This window comes from Stylophora pistillata, chromosome 5, assembly GCF_964205215.1.
Source record: "Stylophora pistillata chromosome 5, jaStyPist1.2, whole genome shotgun sequence".
NCBI lineage: Eukaryota > Metazoa > Cnidaria > Anthozoa > Scleractinia > Pocilloporidae > Stylophora > Stylophora pistillata.
In genome coordinates, this window is record NC_142523.1 from 994,733 (window position 1) to 1,013,016 (window position 18,284).

Genomic DNA, 18,284 nt, shown 5'->3' on the forward strand with positions numbered 1-18,284 from the left:
CGCTTTCTGTCGTCGTGGGACTTATAAGGCTTGAATTCGCCTGCGTTAGATTAAGCCATTCCCGGTTCTGATTGCGAGAGCAGTCGGTTTTAAAATAATTTGGTCATCCCCTTTGATTCAGGCGGCAAGGCAAGTTCAAGCTTATGGGCATTTTAGGTGAGTATTCTGTTCATTAGAGGAATTTTATTATTATTGTTATTATTAGTATTGTAAAAATGAATCACTGCGCAAGTTTCGAAGACGTACCACCTCCTGAGCGGGTGGGTTTTGCAAGTCGTGGACGTAGTAATTTCCCTTTGATTTCACCGTCCATGAATCAAATCAATACGGCAAAACGAGGTACAGGAAAAGCAGCTACGTCACGACATGGGGCATTCGTACCAAGACAGAGTTCCCAACGGGCGCGCGGTACCCTTTTCGGCGGAGTCTCAAACCCTTCGTTGACTTCGGATGCCGGTTTTTTTGTGACGTGATTTTTTTTTTTTTAGAACTCATTTAAATATACCAAAAAATTCATATTGCTTCAAATTGTTTTTTCTTCTTGTTATTCATAAGGAAATCGTAAGTAATTTTTTTTTCACCGGTAACTCTTGATAAGGTTCAGATTCGGGGCTAAGCTATCATGTTAATAATTTTTCTTATAATCGATTTTGATGACTGACGAAAATACAAAATCAAAACAAAATAGAGTTTTCATCCGAATCAACACGTGCTCTATTCAAATTATGGACCATGGCATTCATAAAAATCGCTGTTCAGCCCGCGTAACTCGATCCAATTTTCAAACTGACTCACATGATTGTATTTTGACAATTTTTTGTCATTCGGAACAGCATCAAATAAATGAAATACGTCCAATTTTAATGAGCGACCCTATCGACTACGGCAAATAGATTTTTCGAGAAAAAAATTTTAAAAAACTGACAATAAATAAAAAAGAACTGCCACACACACCCGAATTTTACTGAGCCGTTCTGTCACAAAGCACAGATCGGGACTGAGTGAGAGTTAAATTAAAATTAATTTTGAAAGATTTTGTAAACTGTTGGAGCCTTAGGCTGGTAAACTGATTTGGTTAGATTGCGGTTGAGTTTCAGTTTCTTCGGCTAATGTGTCACAACCAAATAATAATGTGTATTGCAATGAGCTGCCGGCGGAAAATCACGAAAACCACTTGGACATAGGATAAAGGAGAAAATTAGACCAGAGATACTTTAAATGCAAGAGTTAGAAAGCTTGCGAAGAAAAAAAAGAAAAACAAAATATGCAGAGCACGTAAAAAAACTGAAGGTTGAAGTAAATATATTGTCTTACAAACATAGTTGACTATGAGATCATGGCGTGACGTTATGACGTTTCCTTTTCCCTTTCAAAAATCATTGATCATTTTAAGAACAGTTTCTTTTCGTCTTCTGTAGTCCTGGGACTTTGAACTCCGTTCCTTACAGGATTTGAATTCGCTTGCTTTAGATTGAGCCATTCCTGGTTCTGATTATGAGGACAGTTAGTTTTAAAATAATTCGGTCATCACCTTTGGCTCAGGCGGCAAGGCAAGTTACATATCGGCATTTTAGGTGAGTGTTCTATTCATTAGAGGAAGTCTTTTTTTTTATTTTGTTTCAATAATGAATCACTGAACAAGTTTCGAAGATATACCACCTCCTGAGTGCGTGAGTTTTGCAAAAGAAACTGAATACATGACGCAAGTATTAAATTTAACATTTTCTTTTACATCTTAGGAATTAGGGATCACTTTTTGGAAAAAAAAATATTTAGCCTACTGATGTCATTCGGCCTCCACCTTTCGTCTTGTATTAGTTCAAATAGTTTTTTCTTCTTGTGACTCATAAGGAAAACATAAGGATTTTTTTTTTCACTTGTAACTCTTGATAAGGTTCAGATTCGGGACCAAGCAATGATGTTAATAATTTTTCTTATAATCGTTTTTGATGACTCTGACAAAAATACAAACTCAGAACAAAATAGAGTTTTCATCCGAATCAACACGTGCTTCATTCGAATTATGGACCATGGCATTCAGAACAATCGCTGCTCAGCCCGCGCGTAACTAGATCCAATTTTCAAACTGACTCACATGATTGTATTTTGACAATTTCTTGTCATTCGAAACATCTTCAAGTGAATGAAATACGTCCAAAAGTAAAGAAGATCGTTATTTCATTTTTAGCACATTTGAACACACAGTTTGATCAAAATAAAGGATCGAAAATGATATTTTACCAAGAAAATATAAATTAAGAATTGGCCAAAAAGAAAACGCACGTTCTAATCTTAGTGAGCGGCCCTATCGACTTCGGCAAATAAATTTCCCTGGTAGGAAATAAAAAAAAATTGGCAAAAAATAAAGAAGAACTGCCACACACCGAATTTTACTGAGCCGTACTTTCCGCTCAATTGATCAATCACAAAGCGCACAGATCGAGACTGGCGAGATTTAAAATTAATTTTGAAAGATTTTGTAAACTGTTAGAGCCTTAGGCTGGTAAACTGATTTGGTTAGATTGCGGTTGAGTTTCAGTTTCCTCGGCTACTGAATGTGTCACAACCAAATAACAATGTGAAACTGACAATGAGCTGCCGGCAGAAAATCACGAAAACCACTTGGACATAGAATAAGGGAGAAAATTAGACCAGAAATACTTTAATTGCAAATGTTAAAACGCTTGCGGAAAGAAAAAAACAAAATATGCAGAGCATGTAAATAAATTAAAGGTTGAAATAAATATATTGTCTTACAAACATAGTTGACTATGAGATCATGGCGTGACGTTATGATGTTTCCTTTTCCATTTCAAAAATCATTGATCATTTTTAGAAGAGTTACTTTTTGCTTTCCGTCGTCTTGGGACTTTGAACTCCGTTCCTTATAATGTTGAATCCGCTCGCGTTAGATTGAGCCATTCCCGGCCCTGGTTGTAACAACAGTCAGTTTTAAAATAATTTGGTCATCACCTTTGACTCAGGCGGCAAGGCAAGTTACTTATCGGCATTCTAAGTGAGCATTCATTTCATGAGAGGAAGCGTTTTTCTTTTATTGTAATAATGAATCACTGTACAAGTTTCTAAGACATACCACTTCCTGAGAGCGTGAGTTAGAAGTCACTTTTACAAGTCACAATTTCCCTATGATTTCCCCGTCTATAAATCAAATTAATAGGGAAAAACAAGATTCGGTGGCTGAGATAATAAAGCGAATAGACAAGGGTTGGCTAAATATTCGTTACATTTCTACTATGTGTCATGTGAGTGTGGGAAATTATTTCTAGTCACGCCAAACGGCTTCACATGAATGACAAACGACGAAAGCAAAACAAGGCAATTCGAAATCGCTGTTCAGTCGTTAGTACGTTTGAATAAACTGTTTAGGGCAAAAAAAAGCTCCCAAAAAATTTCCGAAAAACTACCATGAAACGACAAACACGTAAAAGAAATAGCTTTGAATTTTCGCGCGCAGCTCAGTCAAATGAGGTTGTCGAAAGACAATTAGGTTGTAGAAGAGTTTATGGTCAAAGAGAGTGACACTCAAATGAGGAAATTTATATATTTCAAACGAAGGTATACGGTATGTCTTAGATTTTGGCTGGATTCTTGATTTTAGTACTTTCTTTGATACAAACTGTTTATATTTTAACTGGTAATTCCGCCGAGAATGTCAAAAATAAACGGTGTTCGTCCGGCTCTTTGACCCTTGTCTGAATTGGTATCGTGCGCGCCAACCCAATTGACCTTTATGGTTCTACATTGTTTGTACACCGTCCGGGTACTTCGATGCAAAGTTGCGACGTGATTTACATGTTTGTATGTGTTGCGTCATCTTTTAATGGCGCATGCTTTTGCCGTTTCGTCAAGTATTTTCAAATTGGACAAATTTAATCTCTTGGTATCTGCTCTGTAGTCAATGTTCGATCTTATAACACAGTGCTTTCCGTCTTCACGAGTACGAAACTGGATTGAGAGGACTGCGTTCATTGGACATCATCAGTCTAATGATAGATGCAACAACCCGGCAATAACACAGTATTCATTCTAAATTGGTATTCTCCTAGCTGTCTGATTTTCATTAAAACAAAGAAAAAAGTACTCTGTATTAATTGTCTTATTTTGGAACACCGAGGCCACTTTCGAAAATGAACTTATTTTGAACGACATACCAGATGAAAGGGAAAGAAAAAAAATCTCGGCCAGAGTTGTATTCTATCTCATTTTCGATCCAATCTTCTTCAAATAACGGTACATTAAGCTCAAATGTAATCACAATAATTTTCCTGCGTCACTTTGTAACTTTTAACCCCTATATTTTTAAGGCTAACAAATTTGAAAATCATGTAGTGGCAGAGTACTGCATTTCACTTTCCTAAATGCGTCATAGAAACCGCACGATTGCACGGAGATACCCCCGAGAAAAATCCCCGTATCCTCATAGAAGTTGAGTTATAATTTATTTATTTATACAAAAAGAGAATGCGATGGAACGTTTGCAAGTCAGTCGTGCACTTTGGCTCATTACCTAATTAACATTCCCTAGAATGGAAACACAACGTGACGATTTTTCACTGAAAATTTATTTATTCATTTCAGGAATCAGAAATCATTGAAAGAGTAATTTCCCATAGAGACGTTGTTGACCTTCCTTTAATTTTTGTTCACGGCTTTTTGAGTCGAGTGGAAGGGGAGTTCAAACTCCTCTTGCGCTTGACGGAGTCTGCAGTTACAGCAGAATAGTTGAACGCTTTTTGATCGAAAGGACACTTATTTCCAAAGTCATTTTTCTTGGTGAAGGCGGCAAAGCGCATCAGGTGGGTTGAATGCAATTGTTTGACGTGGCACGTAACGAAAGTATGCACGGCTTTTTTTTTTAATTATTTGGTTTAGACCGATGGCAATTTAATGCAAAAGGCATCTAGCATACCCAAAATATAGAACATTTATACTCATTCTTTGTAGTTTTCGGGCAAGAAGGTTCAGTTATTGTTTTTAGACCGATCAGCGTATCACTAAAAGAAATCAATTTGTTTCAACCACCATCGAGTCGGTCAAATATAAATTATAAAGCCACTCTGAATTTAAAGAACAATCCCAGGATTTCAAAACAATCTACAAAGTGACCTCTATGTTTTCCACGTATGTTCGATGAATGTAAAACAAGGTTATCGTAGCCATTTTACATCTGTAAAACTAACTGCATAAAGTTGTAGTTTGATATAGTAGTCAGACATAAACTTTCTCTCTGAGTCCTTTTTTTTTTTTTCATTTTTCAGTTATGGCGGAGGGATTCACACCAGTAACTGGAGTAAAACTTGATTGTGATGAAAGCACATCTAATGGTAAGAAAGAAGGGCCCTGCTCACAAATTCAACAAATTCGACTGTTTAAATCACGAAATCTTGTACATTTTTTACATGTTGTACAAAGGTGACTTTTCCGTGATTGGATAACCTCATCTTGACACTAAGAGAGTGTTGAAAAGACCCTTTGCTCAGAATTTCCCGGAAACATCGGACAGCAGCAATTCTTGCGTGCGTTTTACTATCTCCGTTTCCCTCGCTGGTTTCGAGCCCCCAATGCAGTTAGTCGGGCTTGCTAAAAGTAGCACCTTGTATATACAGGCGTACGGTTATAACCTATCAAATTTTGGTCGTTTGATCAACTTTTTTCAGCTCGATGGGTTTCTGTTTTCTTACCATTTTCTATAAGTATGGGGCTACACTGTGACGCTGCGAGTTCCGCCATGAAATCTTAACTATCGAAGCTGATAACTTGAAAAACGATTTGACAGCGGACTAAAATGCTTTTATCATATATGTTAATTGAAGATATGGCAGAGGATTCCGAAGATAAAGAGAGACTCGACGATGCCACTTTGAGAGGTAAGAATTTTCACTCTTTCTCAGTGGTGGCGAAGTAATGAGACTCAAAATGAATCCTGCGGTTCCTACTTCATCAAGTCCAGTCCAACAAACGGCAGCGTTAGTTATTCTTTTATAATTGAAGCCTGCTTTTAATCATTATTAGCCAACCTTCATGAAATTGCTTCCTGCCTGTGGGGTCCTTTAACATGGCCACATTTGATTAACTTTCTCACGAGAGTCGGAATGAAGTGGTAGGAAGTCCATAATAAAACGGGGAACCTAAATATTAATTTACAAATTCATTTGTTTTACTCAGAGTCATATTTGCGCCTATTTCATTGTTTCCTCTTTATTGATTAGACACGCCAGTCAGTTTTACGGAGCTAAATTTTTTCAGTTTCAAGAAATTATTTACGGGTGCAAATATTTGTGAAAACTTTAAGAATGAAATGTATATCACCCGCCAATAGAATGAAATAAACAGAAAATACGAGACCGAATAATGGCGTCGTAGATAGCTTGTTGCTATCATGGAGATAATTTAGAGAGAACAAAGAAAAGCTTTAAAGATTTACAGGTCTGCTGCACTTTCCAATTAAGCAGCAGCATTCAAAATTGTCCATATTGTAACCAATTATACTCCTTAGCTGATATTTTGCTTCAGGTCTGTGATTTCGAATTTAGCTACACTAATTTCATTATGATCTGGCAGAACATTTTCCACAGATCTCATTAAAGACGGAGCTCCACAAAATAGAGATCACTCCTCTTTTTTTCGATGATAAGAAATTAAGATATTTTTCCTCAATCTCATTCACTGTTTAGCGAAAGCAAAAGTTTTTTTCGAGAAAGGCAACGAAGCTTACAAACAAGAAAAGGATTACACATGCGCAGTCCATTTTTACACGCAAGGCATTCACGTGGAGTGCAAAGATACCCGACTTATCGCCAAACTATACAGCAACAGGGCAGCAGCTCATTTCCATATGGGTAAGAATGTTTTTCCTATATCATTTTTGCTTTCATTTAGGATGTTATGACTGTGTCTCATGGCTACTTTGTCTCCATGACAACATTAACGTATACAGTTGGGTCACAAGGATCACTTTACTAGTTTTTACTGCATTCTTACAATCGGCTGTTTTTTTAACTGAACAAGCAATTTTGTACCATTTCGATTTCCAAGGTCACTCATTGAATCTGATGATTTTGGGTCCTCCTTGTTTGAGAATAGTAACTATATATAGTAACTAAAATGCTGTCGGAATCCCCCCATATGCAAGAGAAATAGCGGGTCAAGACCAAGAGCTGGAAAATCATGGCTTCTTCTTTAATCAATAAGAGGAAAAAGATAGATTGATTACAAATATTTCAGCCCAAAAAGCTCCATAGAGGAGAGTTTGAACAAAAATCATTACTCTTGCAGTTCAAACATTTCGAGCCAGCTTTTAAAGAGAACAACATCATTGCAAGCTCTACCCCTTGTAGATTAATATAGGACGGGTAGAGGTGTTGGAAATTGAATATCATTTATACGGGCTGCTTTGTAAGCTAGCGGTCGACTCTCTCTTTTTAATATTCTTTACATTAAACAACGAATTGAATTTAAATTTTTTTTCTAAGGAAATTACCGAGAAACACTGGCAGATGCAAAGCTTGCTCTTCGACTGGAGCCAACACTCATAAAAGCTATAGAACGGGGTAGGTTTTTTTCGTAGCTGGTGGCGAGTTGTGTTACTTTAGCTCATGGCATGGTATGCTCCCTGTCTAAATGGGTGTATGTCGCAGACATCCCCAGACATTTCTGGAGATTAGAAAGGATAAGAATTTTAATAAAAAAATTATCTCCGTGAAGCGTGCCGCGTGTACCTGCATGAAATCTGTTGGCTAAATCCATGGAATGCTACACGAGCGAATTAAATCAAGGAATCACAAAGCTTTTCCACAATGAGTAGCTTCTCTAGCATGGAAAAAGCCAGGCTCTATGGTCGGGTCTCTCACTTTGTTGATGCAGTATTTCTCAGTTAGTTTCCGCCTTGGCTGTGACCTGATCCTCTATTGTTCTCTTGCCTTTATTACGAGGGCATGTGACTGTATCTGCCGCGATATGATATCAGTAATACCTCAGTTCATGTATATGATTTTTCATATATTCACAGTTATTGATTCATCTCTTCGCGAGTTTATTACGAACAAACATGATGACCATATACATCCATACATGCCTATACTTTATTTAACCTCGAATTTAGAGTAGCTAAAGCCTTATATAACCAGCTCCCAGTTGGCTTGTTAGCTTAGTTGGTAGAGCACTGCACCGGTACCGCAGGGTTCATGGGTTCAAACCCCTCACAAGCCTGAAATTTTTTCAGGCCTTATTTTCACTATTGCTTAAGTAGTGTTCATTACTGCGATGATCGCTTTTGTATTCATTTCTTTGACCACAGTACACATATTATATGATTTTCATATATTCAGCCGGAGAGTTCTTTTGGTTGATGGTACGAAATAATATGATTTGAATTAGAACTGTAACTACACCTTTGACTTAGAAAGCAGTCGAATGTTACATAGCCAAGAGTTGTTGTTATTTTCTTTCTTTAATAAGTTTCAAAGTTTTTTCAACTGAGTAGACCTACCCTTTGTCAACATTTTCCTTTTAGGAGCTTCTGCTTGTGTAAAACTAAAGCTGTTTGGAGAAGCAAAACTCTTATGTGTCGGGGGACGTATGGTATCCTTTAAGGAAATAGAATTAATCTATAGTTTCCACATTTTTTTCTTGTTTTTTGTCTTTTATGCCCACCAGATAGGATTACTTTTTATGTTCTGTTCCCTTCAGTTTTGATCATAAATCAAAGAAGAAACTGCGAACGACTTAAGCTTTAAAATACGCAATTAGACAAGTGAAATCAAGGCAATGTGTAACTTAGAGTCTTGGATTAGTTAGAGTGCTATCACTAACCGTCTCCCAAGTAGTCAGCCCCAGGATTTCAAGTTCTTCAACCTTGACCTTCATAAAGATTGATTGCAGCAGGAAAACCTTTGCGGAAGTTTTGACAAAATGTGCTGTTGAGTCACTAGAGGGCTCGCAAGAAACGCATGAAAGAGAAGGAAAAATTCATAACCACGCTACAGCGATACAAGTTAGTATTGAAAATATTATATATGGTTTTTTTCTATGGTAATGCATGTTGATAAAGCCACACGAGGCCAAAACAGAGGAACAAATATCATTACACCAGCTTCCATTTCAAGGTTCATGTGTTCAGTGCTAAGTTTTAGGTTCCACCACAGTTTGTCTTCCCATTTGTAATCAGGTCTGCGAATATTACAATTTACAAATTTTGATGAAAATAAAATGAGTAATTTATTTACTCAAGTAACCTTTATAGAAAACATATTGTGAGGTGAGCAGATGGCAGCTACCCAAGGGCTTCACCATTAGAGTCAAGGAAACAACACAACTTTCATAAAACTAACAAACCGGACATCCACAATGTTTATGACTTTTGCATACTTCTCGCGTTGGCCTTGCATGCTGCTCTAAATGATACAAATTCCTAACCCTAGGTGTTCATATGCCACCATAGCCCCTTGGAGTACCTTGAGCTACTTCTATCAATTGCTGAAAAAACGGGAGACAAAGCTCAAGAACGTAAATTTTGTGAATTGCTCGGCAATGCTTATGAAGGATTAGGACAAATTCAAACAGCCATCAAGTATCATGAACATGCTCTAATCATCGAAAAAGAGGTGGGAAACATAGAGGTAGTAGGTAAACGTTATTTCAATCTCGGTAATGCTTATGGAAGATTAGAACAATTTCAAACAGCCATCAAGTGTCATGAACTTTCTTTAAACATCGCAAAAGAAGTGGGAGACATAGATTTAGAAGGGGAAAGTTATTCCAGTCTCGGCTATGGTTATGAAGGCTTAGGACAAATTCAAACAGCCATCATGTATCATGAACATGCTCTAAACATCGCAAAAGAAGTGAGAAACAAAGCTGGAGAAGGTAAAAGTTATTCCAGTCTCGGCAATGCTTATCACGAATTAGAACAATTTCAAACAGCCATCAAGTATCATGAACTTTCTCTAGACGTCGCAAAAGAAGTGGGAGACAAAGATAGAGAAGGTAAAAGTTATTGCAATCTCGGCAATGCTTATGGAAGCTTAGGAGAATCTCAAACAGCCATCAAGTGTTATAAACATGCTCTAAACATCGCAAAAGAAGTGAGAAACAAAGTGGTAGTAGCTAAAAGCTATTGTAATCTCGGCTTTGCTTATAACAGATTAGGACAATTTCAAACAGCCATCAAATATAATGAACATGCTCTAAACATCGCCAAAGACGTGGGAAACAAAGATGTAGAAGTTAAAAGTTATTGCAATCTTGGCAATGCTTATCACAGTTTAGGAAATTTTCAAACAGCCATCAAGTATTATGAACATAATCTAAACATACACAAAGAGGTGGGAGACAGAGTTGGAGAAGGTAACAGTTATGGCAATCTCGGCAATGCTTATGAAGAATTAGGACAATTTCAAACAGCCATCGAGTATTATGAACATAATCTAAACATACACAAAGAGGTGGGAGACAGAGTTGGAGAAGGTAACAGTTATGGCAATCTCGGCAATGCTTATGAAGAATTAGGACAATTTCAAACAGCCATCGAGTATTATGAACTTTCTCTAATCATCGCAAAAGAAGTGGGAGACAAAGATTTAGAAGGTACCAGTTACTGCAATCTCGGCAAAACTTATGAGGAGTTAGGACAGTTTCAAACAGCCACTAAGTATCTAGAGCATGCCCTAAAGATCGCAGAAGAATTAGGAAAAAAAAGTTTAGAAGAAAAAGTTTATGGTAATCTCGGCGTTATTAGTGACAGATCAGGAAAATCTCGGGAAGCCATCAAGTTTTATGGACGTGCCCTAAACATCACAAAAGAAGTGGGAGACAAAGGTGCAGATCGTGATATTTATTTCAATATCGGCATTGTTCATAGAAATTTACGAGAATTTCAAAAAGCCATCGAGTATTACGAACTTTCTCTAAACATCGCAAAAGAAGAGGGAAACAAAAATATTGAAGGTAAAATTTTTTGCAATCTCGGTCTTTTAAAGCATCGTTTAGGAAACACTGAAACAGCCGTCGAGTACTTTGTACGCGCTTCAAATATTACAAAAGAAGTGGGGGATAAACTTTCAGCAGCTAAATCATTACTAGGTCTCGGTGAAACGCTGTGTACCAGAGGAAATCTCCACGAGGCTTTCAATTGCTTTCACTCTAGTTTACTTATGCTTCACGAGATCAGGGCAAATTTTCAATCTAAAGAGGAGTGGAAGATTAGCTTCCGTGATACGAGTGTGGATTCATATACTCCATTGTGGCAGCTACATTTAAAACTAGGCGAAGAGGTTCTGGCTCTTCACACCGCTGAACAAGGTCGTGCAGAAGCTCTGAGAGATCTCCTAGAATTAAAGTATGGGTATGAAGAAGAACACTGCCAGTCATTCTCTCCACAGAAATCTACAATTACCCTCTTGAGTTGCCTTCCACCAAATACAGTCTTTATAGCAGTTGACCATGGAACTATTTTCTACTGGGTTGTTCAGAATGGCAAAGAAGTGACATTTAGAGCAAACCGAGTTAATAATTATATTTCAAAGGAGGAGGTTACCATTTTCATTGAAATGGTTCTCGGAAAAATTGGAATGAAAGTTCATGTCAAAGATGAAGACCGTTCGTACTTTGAGACGTGCGATCAAAGAGGCAAAAACGATTTTCTTTACAGTAATCCTTCCCCGGAAGACATATTGAAGAAACTCTACGAGATCGTCATTGCGCCAATCGAAGATCTCGTGGAAGGAAATGAGATCTGCTTGGCTCCCGAAGGTCCATTGTGGTTGGTCCCCTATGCTGCATTGCTGGACTCCGAATCAAAACATCTGTGCGACTCTCTCCGGATCCGAATGACTCCATCCCTGACCACTTTGAAACTGATCAGCGATTGCCCAGCAGATTTCCACTGTAAGACAGGTGCACTGCTCGTTGGTGATCCATATTTGGGTGAAGTTCTTTACAAGGAGAGGAAGCTGTCTGAGTTACCAGGCGCAAGAAAAGAAGTCGAGATGATTGGAGATATCCTAGGAACTGATCCCCTTGTTGGAGAAAACGCGACAAAAGTGGAAGTGATGAAGCGACTCTCCTCCGTCACCTTAGTGCACATTGCAGCGCATGGTCGAATAGGATCAGGTGAGATCTTTTTGGCGCCAAACCCTACACGGACCAATCAACAACCGGAAGAGAAAGATTACTTACTGACCATGAAAGATGTGTCACAAGCTAAGCTACGAGCAAGACTGGTCGTGCTAAGTTGCTGTCACAGCGCAACTGGGACAATAATGGCTGAGGGTGTGGTTGGCATCGCGCGAGCTTTCATGGGTGCGGGTGCTCGCTCTGTGTTGGTGTCACTGTGGGCGCTTGGTGACGAGGCTACTCTGGAGTTCATGAAACACTTCTATGGAGAACTTTTACAAGGAAAGAAAGCCAGTGAAAGTCTACATCGAGCCATGGAATGCATGAAAAAGTCTGAAAAATACAAGGACATGATGTTTTGGGCCCCATTCGTCCTTCTTGGTGATGACGTGACATTGGAGTTAACCAAAAATGACACCGTCTAATTTCGCAGTAAGTGAACTCTGACATAAAATTATTGCCGATACGATAGAGATTGATATTATCACACATAAATGCATGCTTTCGTTTGATGATTCTACAAATGAACATATGAGACGTTCCTGGACAGGGAATGTCTTGAGATCAAGCATTGCCAACTCAGAATTAAAACGAGTTTTTTCCTCAACCGAGTTCACTTGTGGTGAATATGTAGTCAGCTTTTGCCAGTAAACCTAAAGATGGAGAGCTGAAGATGAATTTGACGCTATGAAAACCGTCTTTACTGAGTAAGTAGAAATTATCATGGCACTTTCGTAGTTATTTTAACATTGGTGGCTCTTTAATCTTTCCCCGTAGATTCAGACCAGGACCAATTCAGCATGGTTGACTAATTTGACTGCGCGTCGTATCTACCTCCTTGACGAAATATTTTGAGTTATCTTCAGAAGAAAGACACAAGGACTATAGTGCTGTCAGATTAGTGCTACTTAAATGATTAAGATAAAAGCAATTTTAAGATAAAAGCATGCATAGGAAAGGAGAATTAAGTTTACAATCCTAAGAAGTTAATAGACATTCCTAAAAATGACAGCGCCGTTTTGGTTAATAATGAGGTGGTTTTTCAGGAAATGTACGGTATTCACGCAATTTTTAGCGTGTTCGTTTCAAAACGAGTTTTTTGATAATCTGATTTCAGTTTATTTTATATCACTGATGACGACTGAGGAGCCATTCTCCGCAAGAATCAACTAAACTTTGTTTGAAATTTTTACTCTCATGCCAATTGAAATATTTCATGCAGTTAGATATGGAAACATGTTAAAAATGGCTTAATCACTTTTTTTTATCTTTCAGCGCTGAATAAGCGTTCCGCAATGGAGACAAAAATTCGAGATAATTACGGTAATTAAACGATCATTTTAATAACCGATGGCATTCTTGTGTCGAAGAAGTTACGAGTCTTCATCCACCCTTTTAACAGTGTTCTTTTTTCTTCGATCGGAGCTGATCTTATTTCTATAATTTCCCAACTTAGAAATACAGATTAATTTGTACAAATCTCCAAAGTCACGTTTTCTTTTTCCTTAAACTCAACTAACGTTTTCCCTTCACCTCCCTGGTTCAAACTAAAATAACATTAGCCTCGGGCGTCAGTGATTAAACAAAGTTTCGTGTGTATTGCTCGCTACAAGACAAAAAACATCTTTCTATATTACTTTACCGAGCTCAAAACCTACCATCTTTTTTATTCTTTACAAAACATGACGTCATCGACATTGCCGATGCCAACAGTATGCAGGACCCATATATATATATATATAATTATGTTATGGGCCTTGCCCATTGAGGAGTCTCTGTGTCGATTTACAACACTAAATATTTCGAAATATTTTACATTTTACTCGTAAGATCGATAAAACTTACTCACTCCGTATGAGTGAGTTGTAGTTTTTGGTGATTTCGGCCGTTTTGGGCTTGTCTCTTTTTATCAATCACTACTGAGCTGGAAAACCTTTTTGTTGACTGGCTATCGCTCGAAACGTCAGTTTTAGAAAATCTTTTTCCGCGGCCAATTCACATTTCGAACTCATTTGATAAAACCAAGTTATTATGTATTTTTCAACTTGCAAATATAATATCTTGAACAAAGTTACTGTAGAGCAAAGGAAAAACTGATGTAAAGAGTTTCTGAAGCTGACATGACGAGCATTAGCCCCAACACTCGTAATGTCAGCTTTAGAAACGTTCTAAGTTGGCAACCTCACATGATCAATTCAATCGAAAAAACCAAGTTATTATGTAGTTATTTCTACGCAACAGTAATACCTTGAACAAAGTGCAGCAAAAAAGTTGAAAATATCTATTACTTGCGATTCTGCCGACTGCGGAACCGAACTGCAACTTGAAAAGGCAAGATCACTACACCAAACTACACTTAAAAAACTCGGTAGATACCTAAATGAATAGTCTTGAACAGATCTGGTTGTCACACTTCAGCAACTAAAAACAATTCAGCCTACAGCAAGATAAACGGAAATGTTATATTCAGGATTTACTCTGATTGTTTTACACCAATTCTGAACGTAATTGAAGTTCTATCAAAAGCTAACAAGTAACGACAGTCAATTTTTTGATGCAAAATACCTTGAACTTGGTAACTTTGCAAAATATCAATTACGCACGACTTCTGAGTGTATCACTGAAGTCTACTCAACTGCAGAAGACTATGCATGGAATGTTGTTCCTTCCGCTCAATAACGTTAAAATTTTTTTTTTCTTCCATTAATAAGAAAAGTAACTGAATGCTTTTTCAACTAAAATAGAAAGTCTTCAGCAGTTTGTTCCATGTAGATCTGGGTAAATGTTTACCAAACGCCAGCCGAACTATCTTTTGTACGGTAAACAACAATATCCTAATCACTTCATTTATGTATATTATAACATGGTTAGTTAATTTAAGTCTTCTTGTGCTCCTTCGATAAATTTTACAGCCTCCGTTTATAAAAAAGCAAAGATGCTGTCAGTGGGTAGTCTAGTTTCGGGATTCTGAATAACTGAGGAAATCAAACCATATCCTTCGTGTATCAAGTATCCGCCGGCTCTACTCCAATGTTTATCGGTCCATCGCCAAATGCTGCAAAATTGCATGTAATATCAACCAATTGCTTCCCAAAAATAACAAGACGAAAAACTCACTGGTGCCCTTTAAAAGAAATGAAAACTGCACTGACCAGATAAAATCACATGATATTACAGCAGTCACGAAACAAACATTATGAACAGGGAAAACAAAGGTGGTTCCGCTATTAACCCTAAATATATGTCACGGTGTTGTCCATAAACACAATATAAAATATAGGGGGGGGGGGGAAAGTAATTGATGAATTTTAAAACCTCCCTGGAATATTTACAGTAACAATAACAGAAAGAAAATTCTACAGGAATACTTCGAAAACCTAATTTCTCCCAGATAACTCAACTATTTAATTATGCACGGGTGCCCAGCAACATTCAAAGTAATGTTATTTTTTTTATGCTTCATCGCACCAATTCAATAGAAAGTTAAAGGTTATGGAGAACGAAAATAACACAATACAGTAAATGGTTTGAACCCAGGGGTAACATGTGAAGGTGTAGTCTGATCGTCCGGATGAGTGTAGTCCTGAGAAGGACTGTTGTCGGTGGTAGTGACTGACGTTTCGACAACCTGTGCGGAAGTCATCATCATAGTCACATCACGGCAAAACCAACAGATCATTTCACACGAACTGGAATAAGAACATTCTACTGACAACAATCATTCACTTGACTCTGATGATGACTTCCGCACAGGTTGTCGAAACGTCAGTCTCTACCACCGACAACAGTCCTTCTCAGGACTACACTCACCCGGACGATCAGACTACACCTTCGAAAATAACACAGTTGTTTGTTCCGCAATGCCTGGAGCAAGGCAACTTTGCAGAGCAATTTTATATGACCTCTTCGAGTAATCATTCTATTGAATTGCTCAGGAAAGGTAGGAATGACGTTCCTTCCGCTTCCTAATGACTCAACGTTTTACAATCTTCCGTTAAAGTAAGTGGAAGACGTTTTAAAAGAATCCAAAACGCCTTGTCACGTGATCGAGCATGACATTATAAAAGTAAACAATTCCGTGGTAATCGTCAATTGCCCTCGCTGACAGCCTTGGGTTAGATCGTTCGTCCTTTCTTTAAAGGTGAGTATCTATGAATATGAACGAAAATATTCATCATTGTTACATGATAAACCTTATCGAGTTAACAGACTTAGCTTTCAAGGTCCAATCTTAAAAGGACATTGACAACCTGCAGAAAAAGATGGTTCGCCTAAAAATGTAACGACTTGGAGTTCATTTGTTTCTTTTAAACAGAATTGAGAAGACTTTGTTTACATTAACTGCGCGGAAGGTGTTCAAGAACTTGTAGTAAGGAAATTACGTAAAAACTTTTGTAGTTGTCTCGACCTGATGACACTGTCGAATAATCTTGTCCGCAATTAACAGTCATTGCCTCGTGTCATAGTTCAGTAGCAGAATGTTTTAGAGAACGGTTCCGAAGGGTTTCGAGACGTGTTTATGTTTCAGAGCCGTTCCTTAGGATCTCGAGATTAGTTTAGTGATTATTTTCGGTGTTCCGTCCGACCAAGAGCCGAGACAACGATCTTTTTGTTACGATTTTCGAATAAATTTGTGATGTGTCTGTTTCAAACACACCTAGTCCGATTTGTTTATATATTTTAATAGTCTATTGCTTTCTGCTTTTCTGTCCTACTTCAAAAAAGGTCACCTGGTAGTTCAGGCGATAGTTTTCTTGATTCACGCTTAGCTGCAAAACAGACTTGTCATCAATTATCTCCCAAATGGCAAAAACTACTGAATTATGTCGTTTTGAACATTCCGGACTAAAAATGTGCAATATTCTCCGGGTTTATTTTGGGTGCCAGTGCCCTTATCTTTGAAACTTTTTTTTATTTGCTTTTGAGGATGAGGTCTGTGTTTTTTCGTTCACAGACGGTCTCAGTACAAGGAGAACATGACAGATCCAGTGATACCAGCCGACCAGCTGGGCCAACAAGTTCTGGACGATGTTTTCAAATCAATGCCACCCACAAAGCGAGGAATTGCCATTGGAATCGCCAATGAAACACCTTACAAATGGAGTGGAATGAGTCCCTATTTTCGTTCTGGTAAACCTGGTTCAAATATGATCCCCGAATTCGTGAAAAGCAAGGAAGCAGCTCTGTATACTGCCACAAAACGATGTGGCGAAGCAACAGGAAGTGTAGGGGTGCTTACCTTCTTCATCCCAGAAGACAAAAAGACCGTGGCAGTCATGTTCAGTGTACCATTCGACCGCAATTTGTACAGGAATTGGTGGGATGCTAAAGTTTATCGTGGTAAGATGGAAGCTGACCACGATATGTATTCTTCTATGTACTACAATCACAACCCTTTCAAAGGGGATGACGGCTGGCATGAGAAACACCTAGATGATGGTTACCGTGTAAAGGGGATTATGACAAGCGCAGGCGAATGTAAACTGGAGGTAAAGATCTTCAAGTCCTCCAAGTGAAACTATTTGAACTTGCTTGAATTTGTTTTAAAATCATGAAATAACTGCATTAAGGCGTTATAATTAGTTCTGTTGATGACGTTATAATTAACATTTTTAGCTACAAAGCTGCTCAATAGTATGAAGGATTGAATCATTTAAAGGCTCGAGTCATAGTGTTTCGATCTGATCGAATTAGCAAATAATGGTGCTTTGGTGCGGGTCAGTTATAAGCTTTTGCGTGATATTTTTTTTTTGTTATGGAATCAAAGCCATTATTGTTATATATCTCCGCTTGTTAGTGAGTGAGATACTCGGAATTCGCTCTTTGGCATTTCAGTTTGTTGCATCTTAATGGTAACCCGCTAAGACAAATGTTGTGCGCAATTTTAGCTAAAACAGTGCTATTAAAAAACAGTTTAATTTTCTTTGTAGGAGTCTTTGTTTTGGCTAACTGGTGCCGAAATTTTCAAAACTTTATTCGCAACCTGTGGAATTTATCCCCCGCCAATAGCCACAACCAAAGTGGTTACAGTTAGGATCAACTCTCTTTTTTAGTCGTGAAAAAAGTTGTGTGAAGCGTCTATGAATTCTATGAATAAATAAGTGCATAATAGCCTGGAAAGTTGCCTTATTGCTTAACTAGATTAATTAGAA

The 18,284-nt window shown here is 37.9% G+C and overlaps 1 protein-coding gene and 1 pseudogene across 4 annotated transcripts; both read left to right on the top strand.

Moving 5' to 3' along the window:
- The first annotated feature begins 40 nt into the window (after positions 1-40).
- On the top strand, positions 41-13,481 carry LOC111330788 (uncharacterized). 2 transcript variants are annotated; one of them, XM_088762176.1, is made up of 10 exons: positions 42-156; positions 4,600-4,817; positions 5,280-5,345; positions 5,835-5,888; positions 6,696-6,860; positions 7,494-7,571; positions 8,534-8,601; positions 8,891-9,013; positions 9,441-12,564; positions 12,910-13,481. In XM_088762176.1, exons 3-9 carry the CDS (start codon positions 5,282-5,284, stop codon positions 12,555-12,557), a joined length of 3,669 nt encoding a protein of 1,222 aa, XP_088618302.1. In that variant the 5' UTR covers positions 42-156; positions 4,600-4,817; positions 5,280-5,281; the 3' UTR covers positions 12,558-12,564; positions 12,910-13,481. The 2 variants fall into 2 exon arrangements, with proteins under 2 accessions (XP_088618301.1, XP_088618302.1); XM_088762175.1 differs by lacking the exon at positions 4,600-4,817 and having other exon boundaries at positions 41-156.
- A 2,199-nt stretch (positions 13,482-15,680) lies between these two features.
- Positions 15,681-18,055, top strand: LOC111330787 (DELTA-stichotoxin-Hcr4a pseudogene; annotated as a pseudogene). 2 transcript variants are annotated; one of them, XR_016002111.1, is made up of 3 exons: positions 15,681-16,273; positions 16,448-16,501; positions 17,087-18,055. The product of XR_016002111.1 is annotated as a DELTA-stichotoxin-Hcr4a pseudogene, transcript variant X1 (transcript). The 2 variants fall into 2 exon arrangements; XR_016002112.1 differs by lacking the exon at positions 16,448-16,501.
- Positions 18,056-18,284: the final 229 nt, after the last annotated feature.

Coding starts and splice junctions, on each gene's coding strand:
- LOC111330788 (XM_088762175.1), top strand. Junction 6,861..7,493: donor AGCAGCTCATTTCCATATGG/GTAAGAATGTTT, acceptor TTTTTTTCTAAG/GAAATTACCGAGAAACACTG. Junction 9,014..9,440: donor ACCACGCTACAGCGATACAA/GTTAGTATTGAA, acceptor TCCTAACCCTAG/GTGTTCATATGCCACCATAG.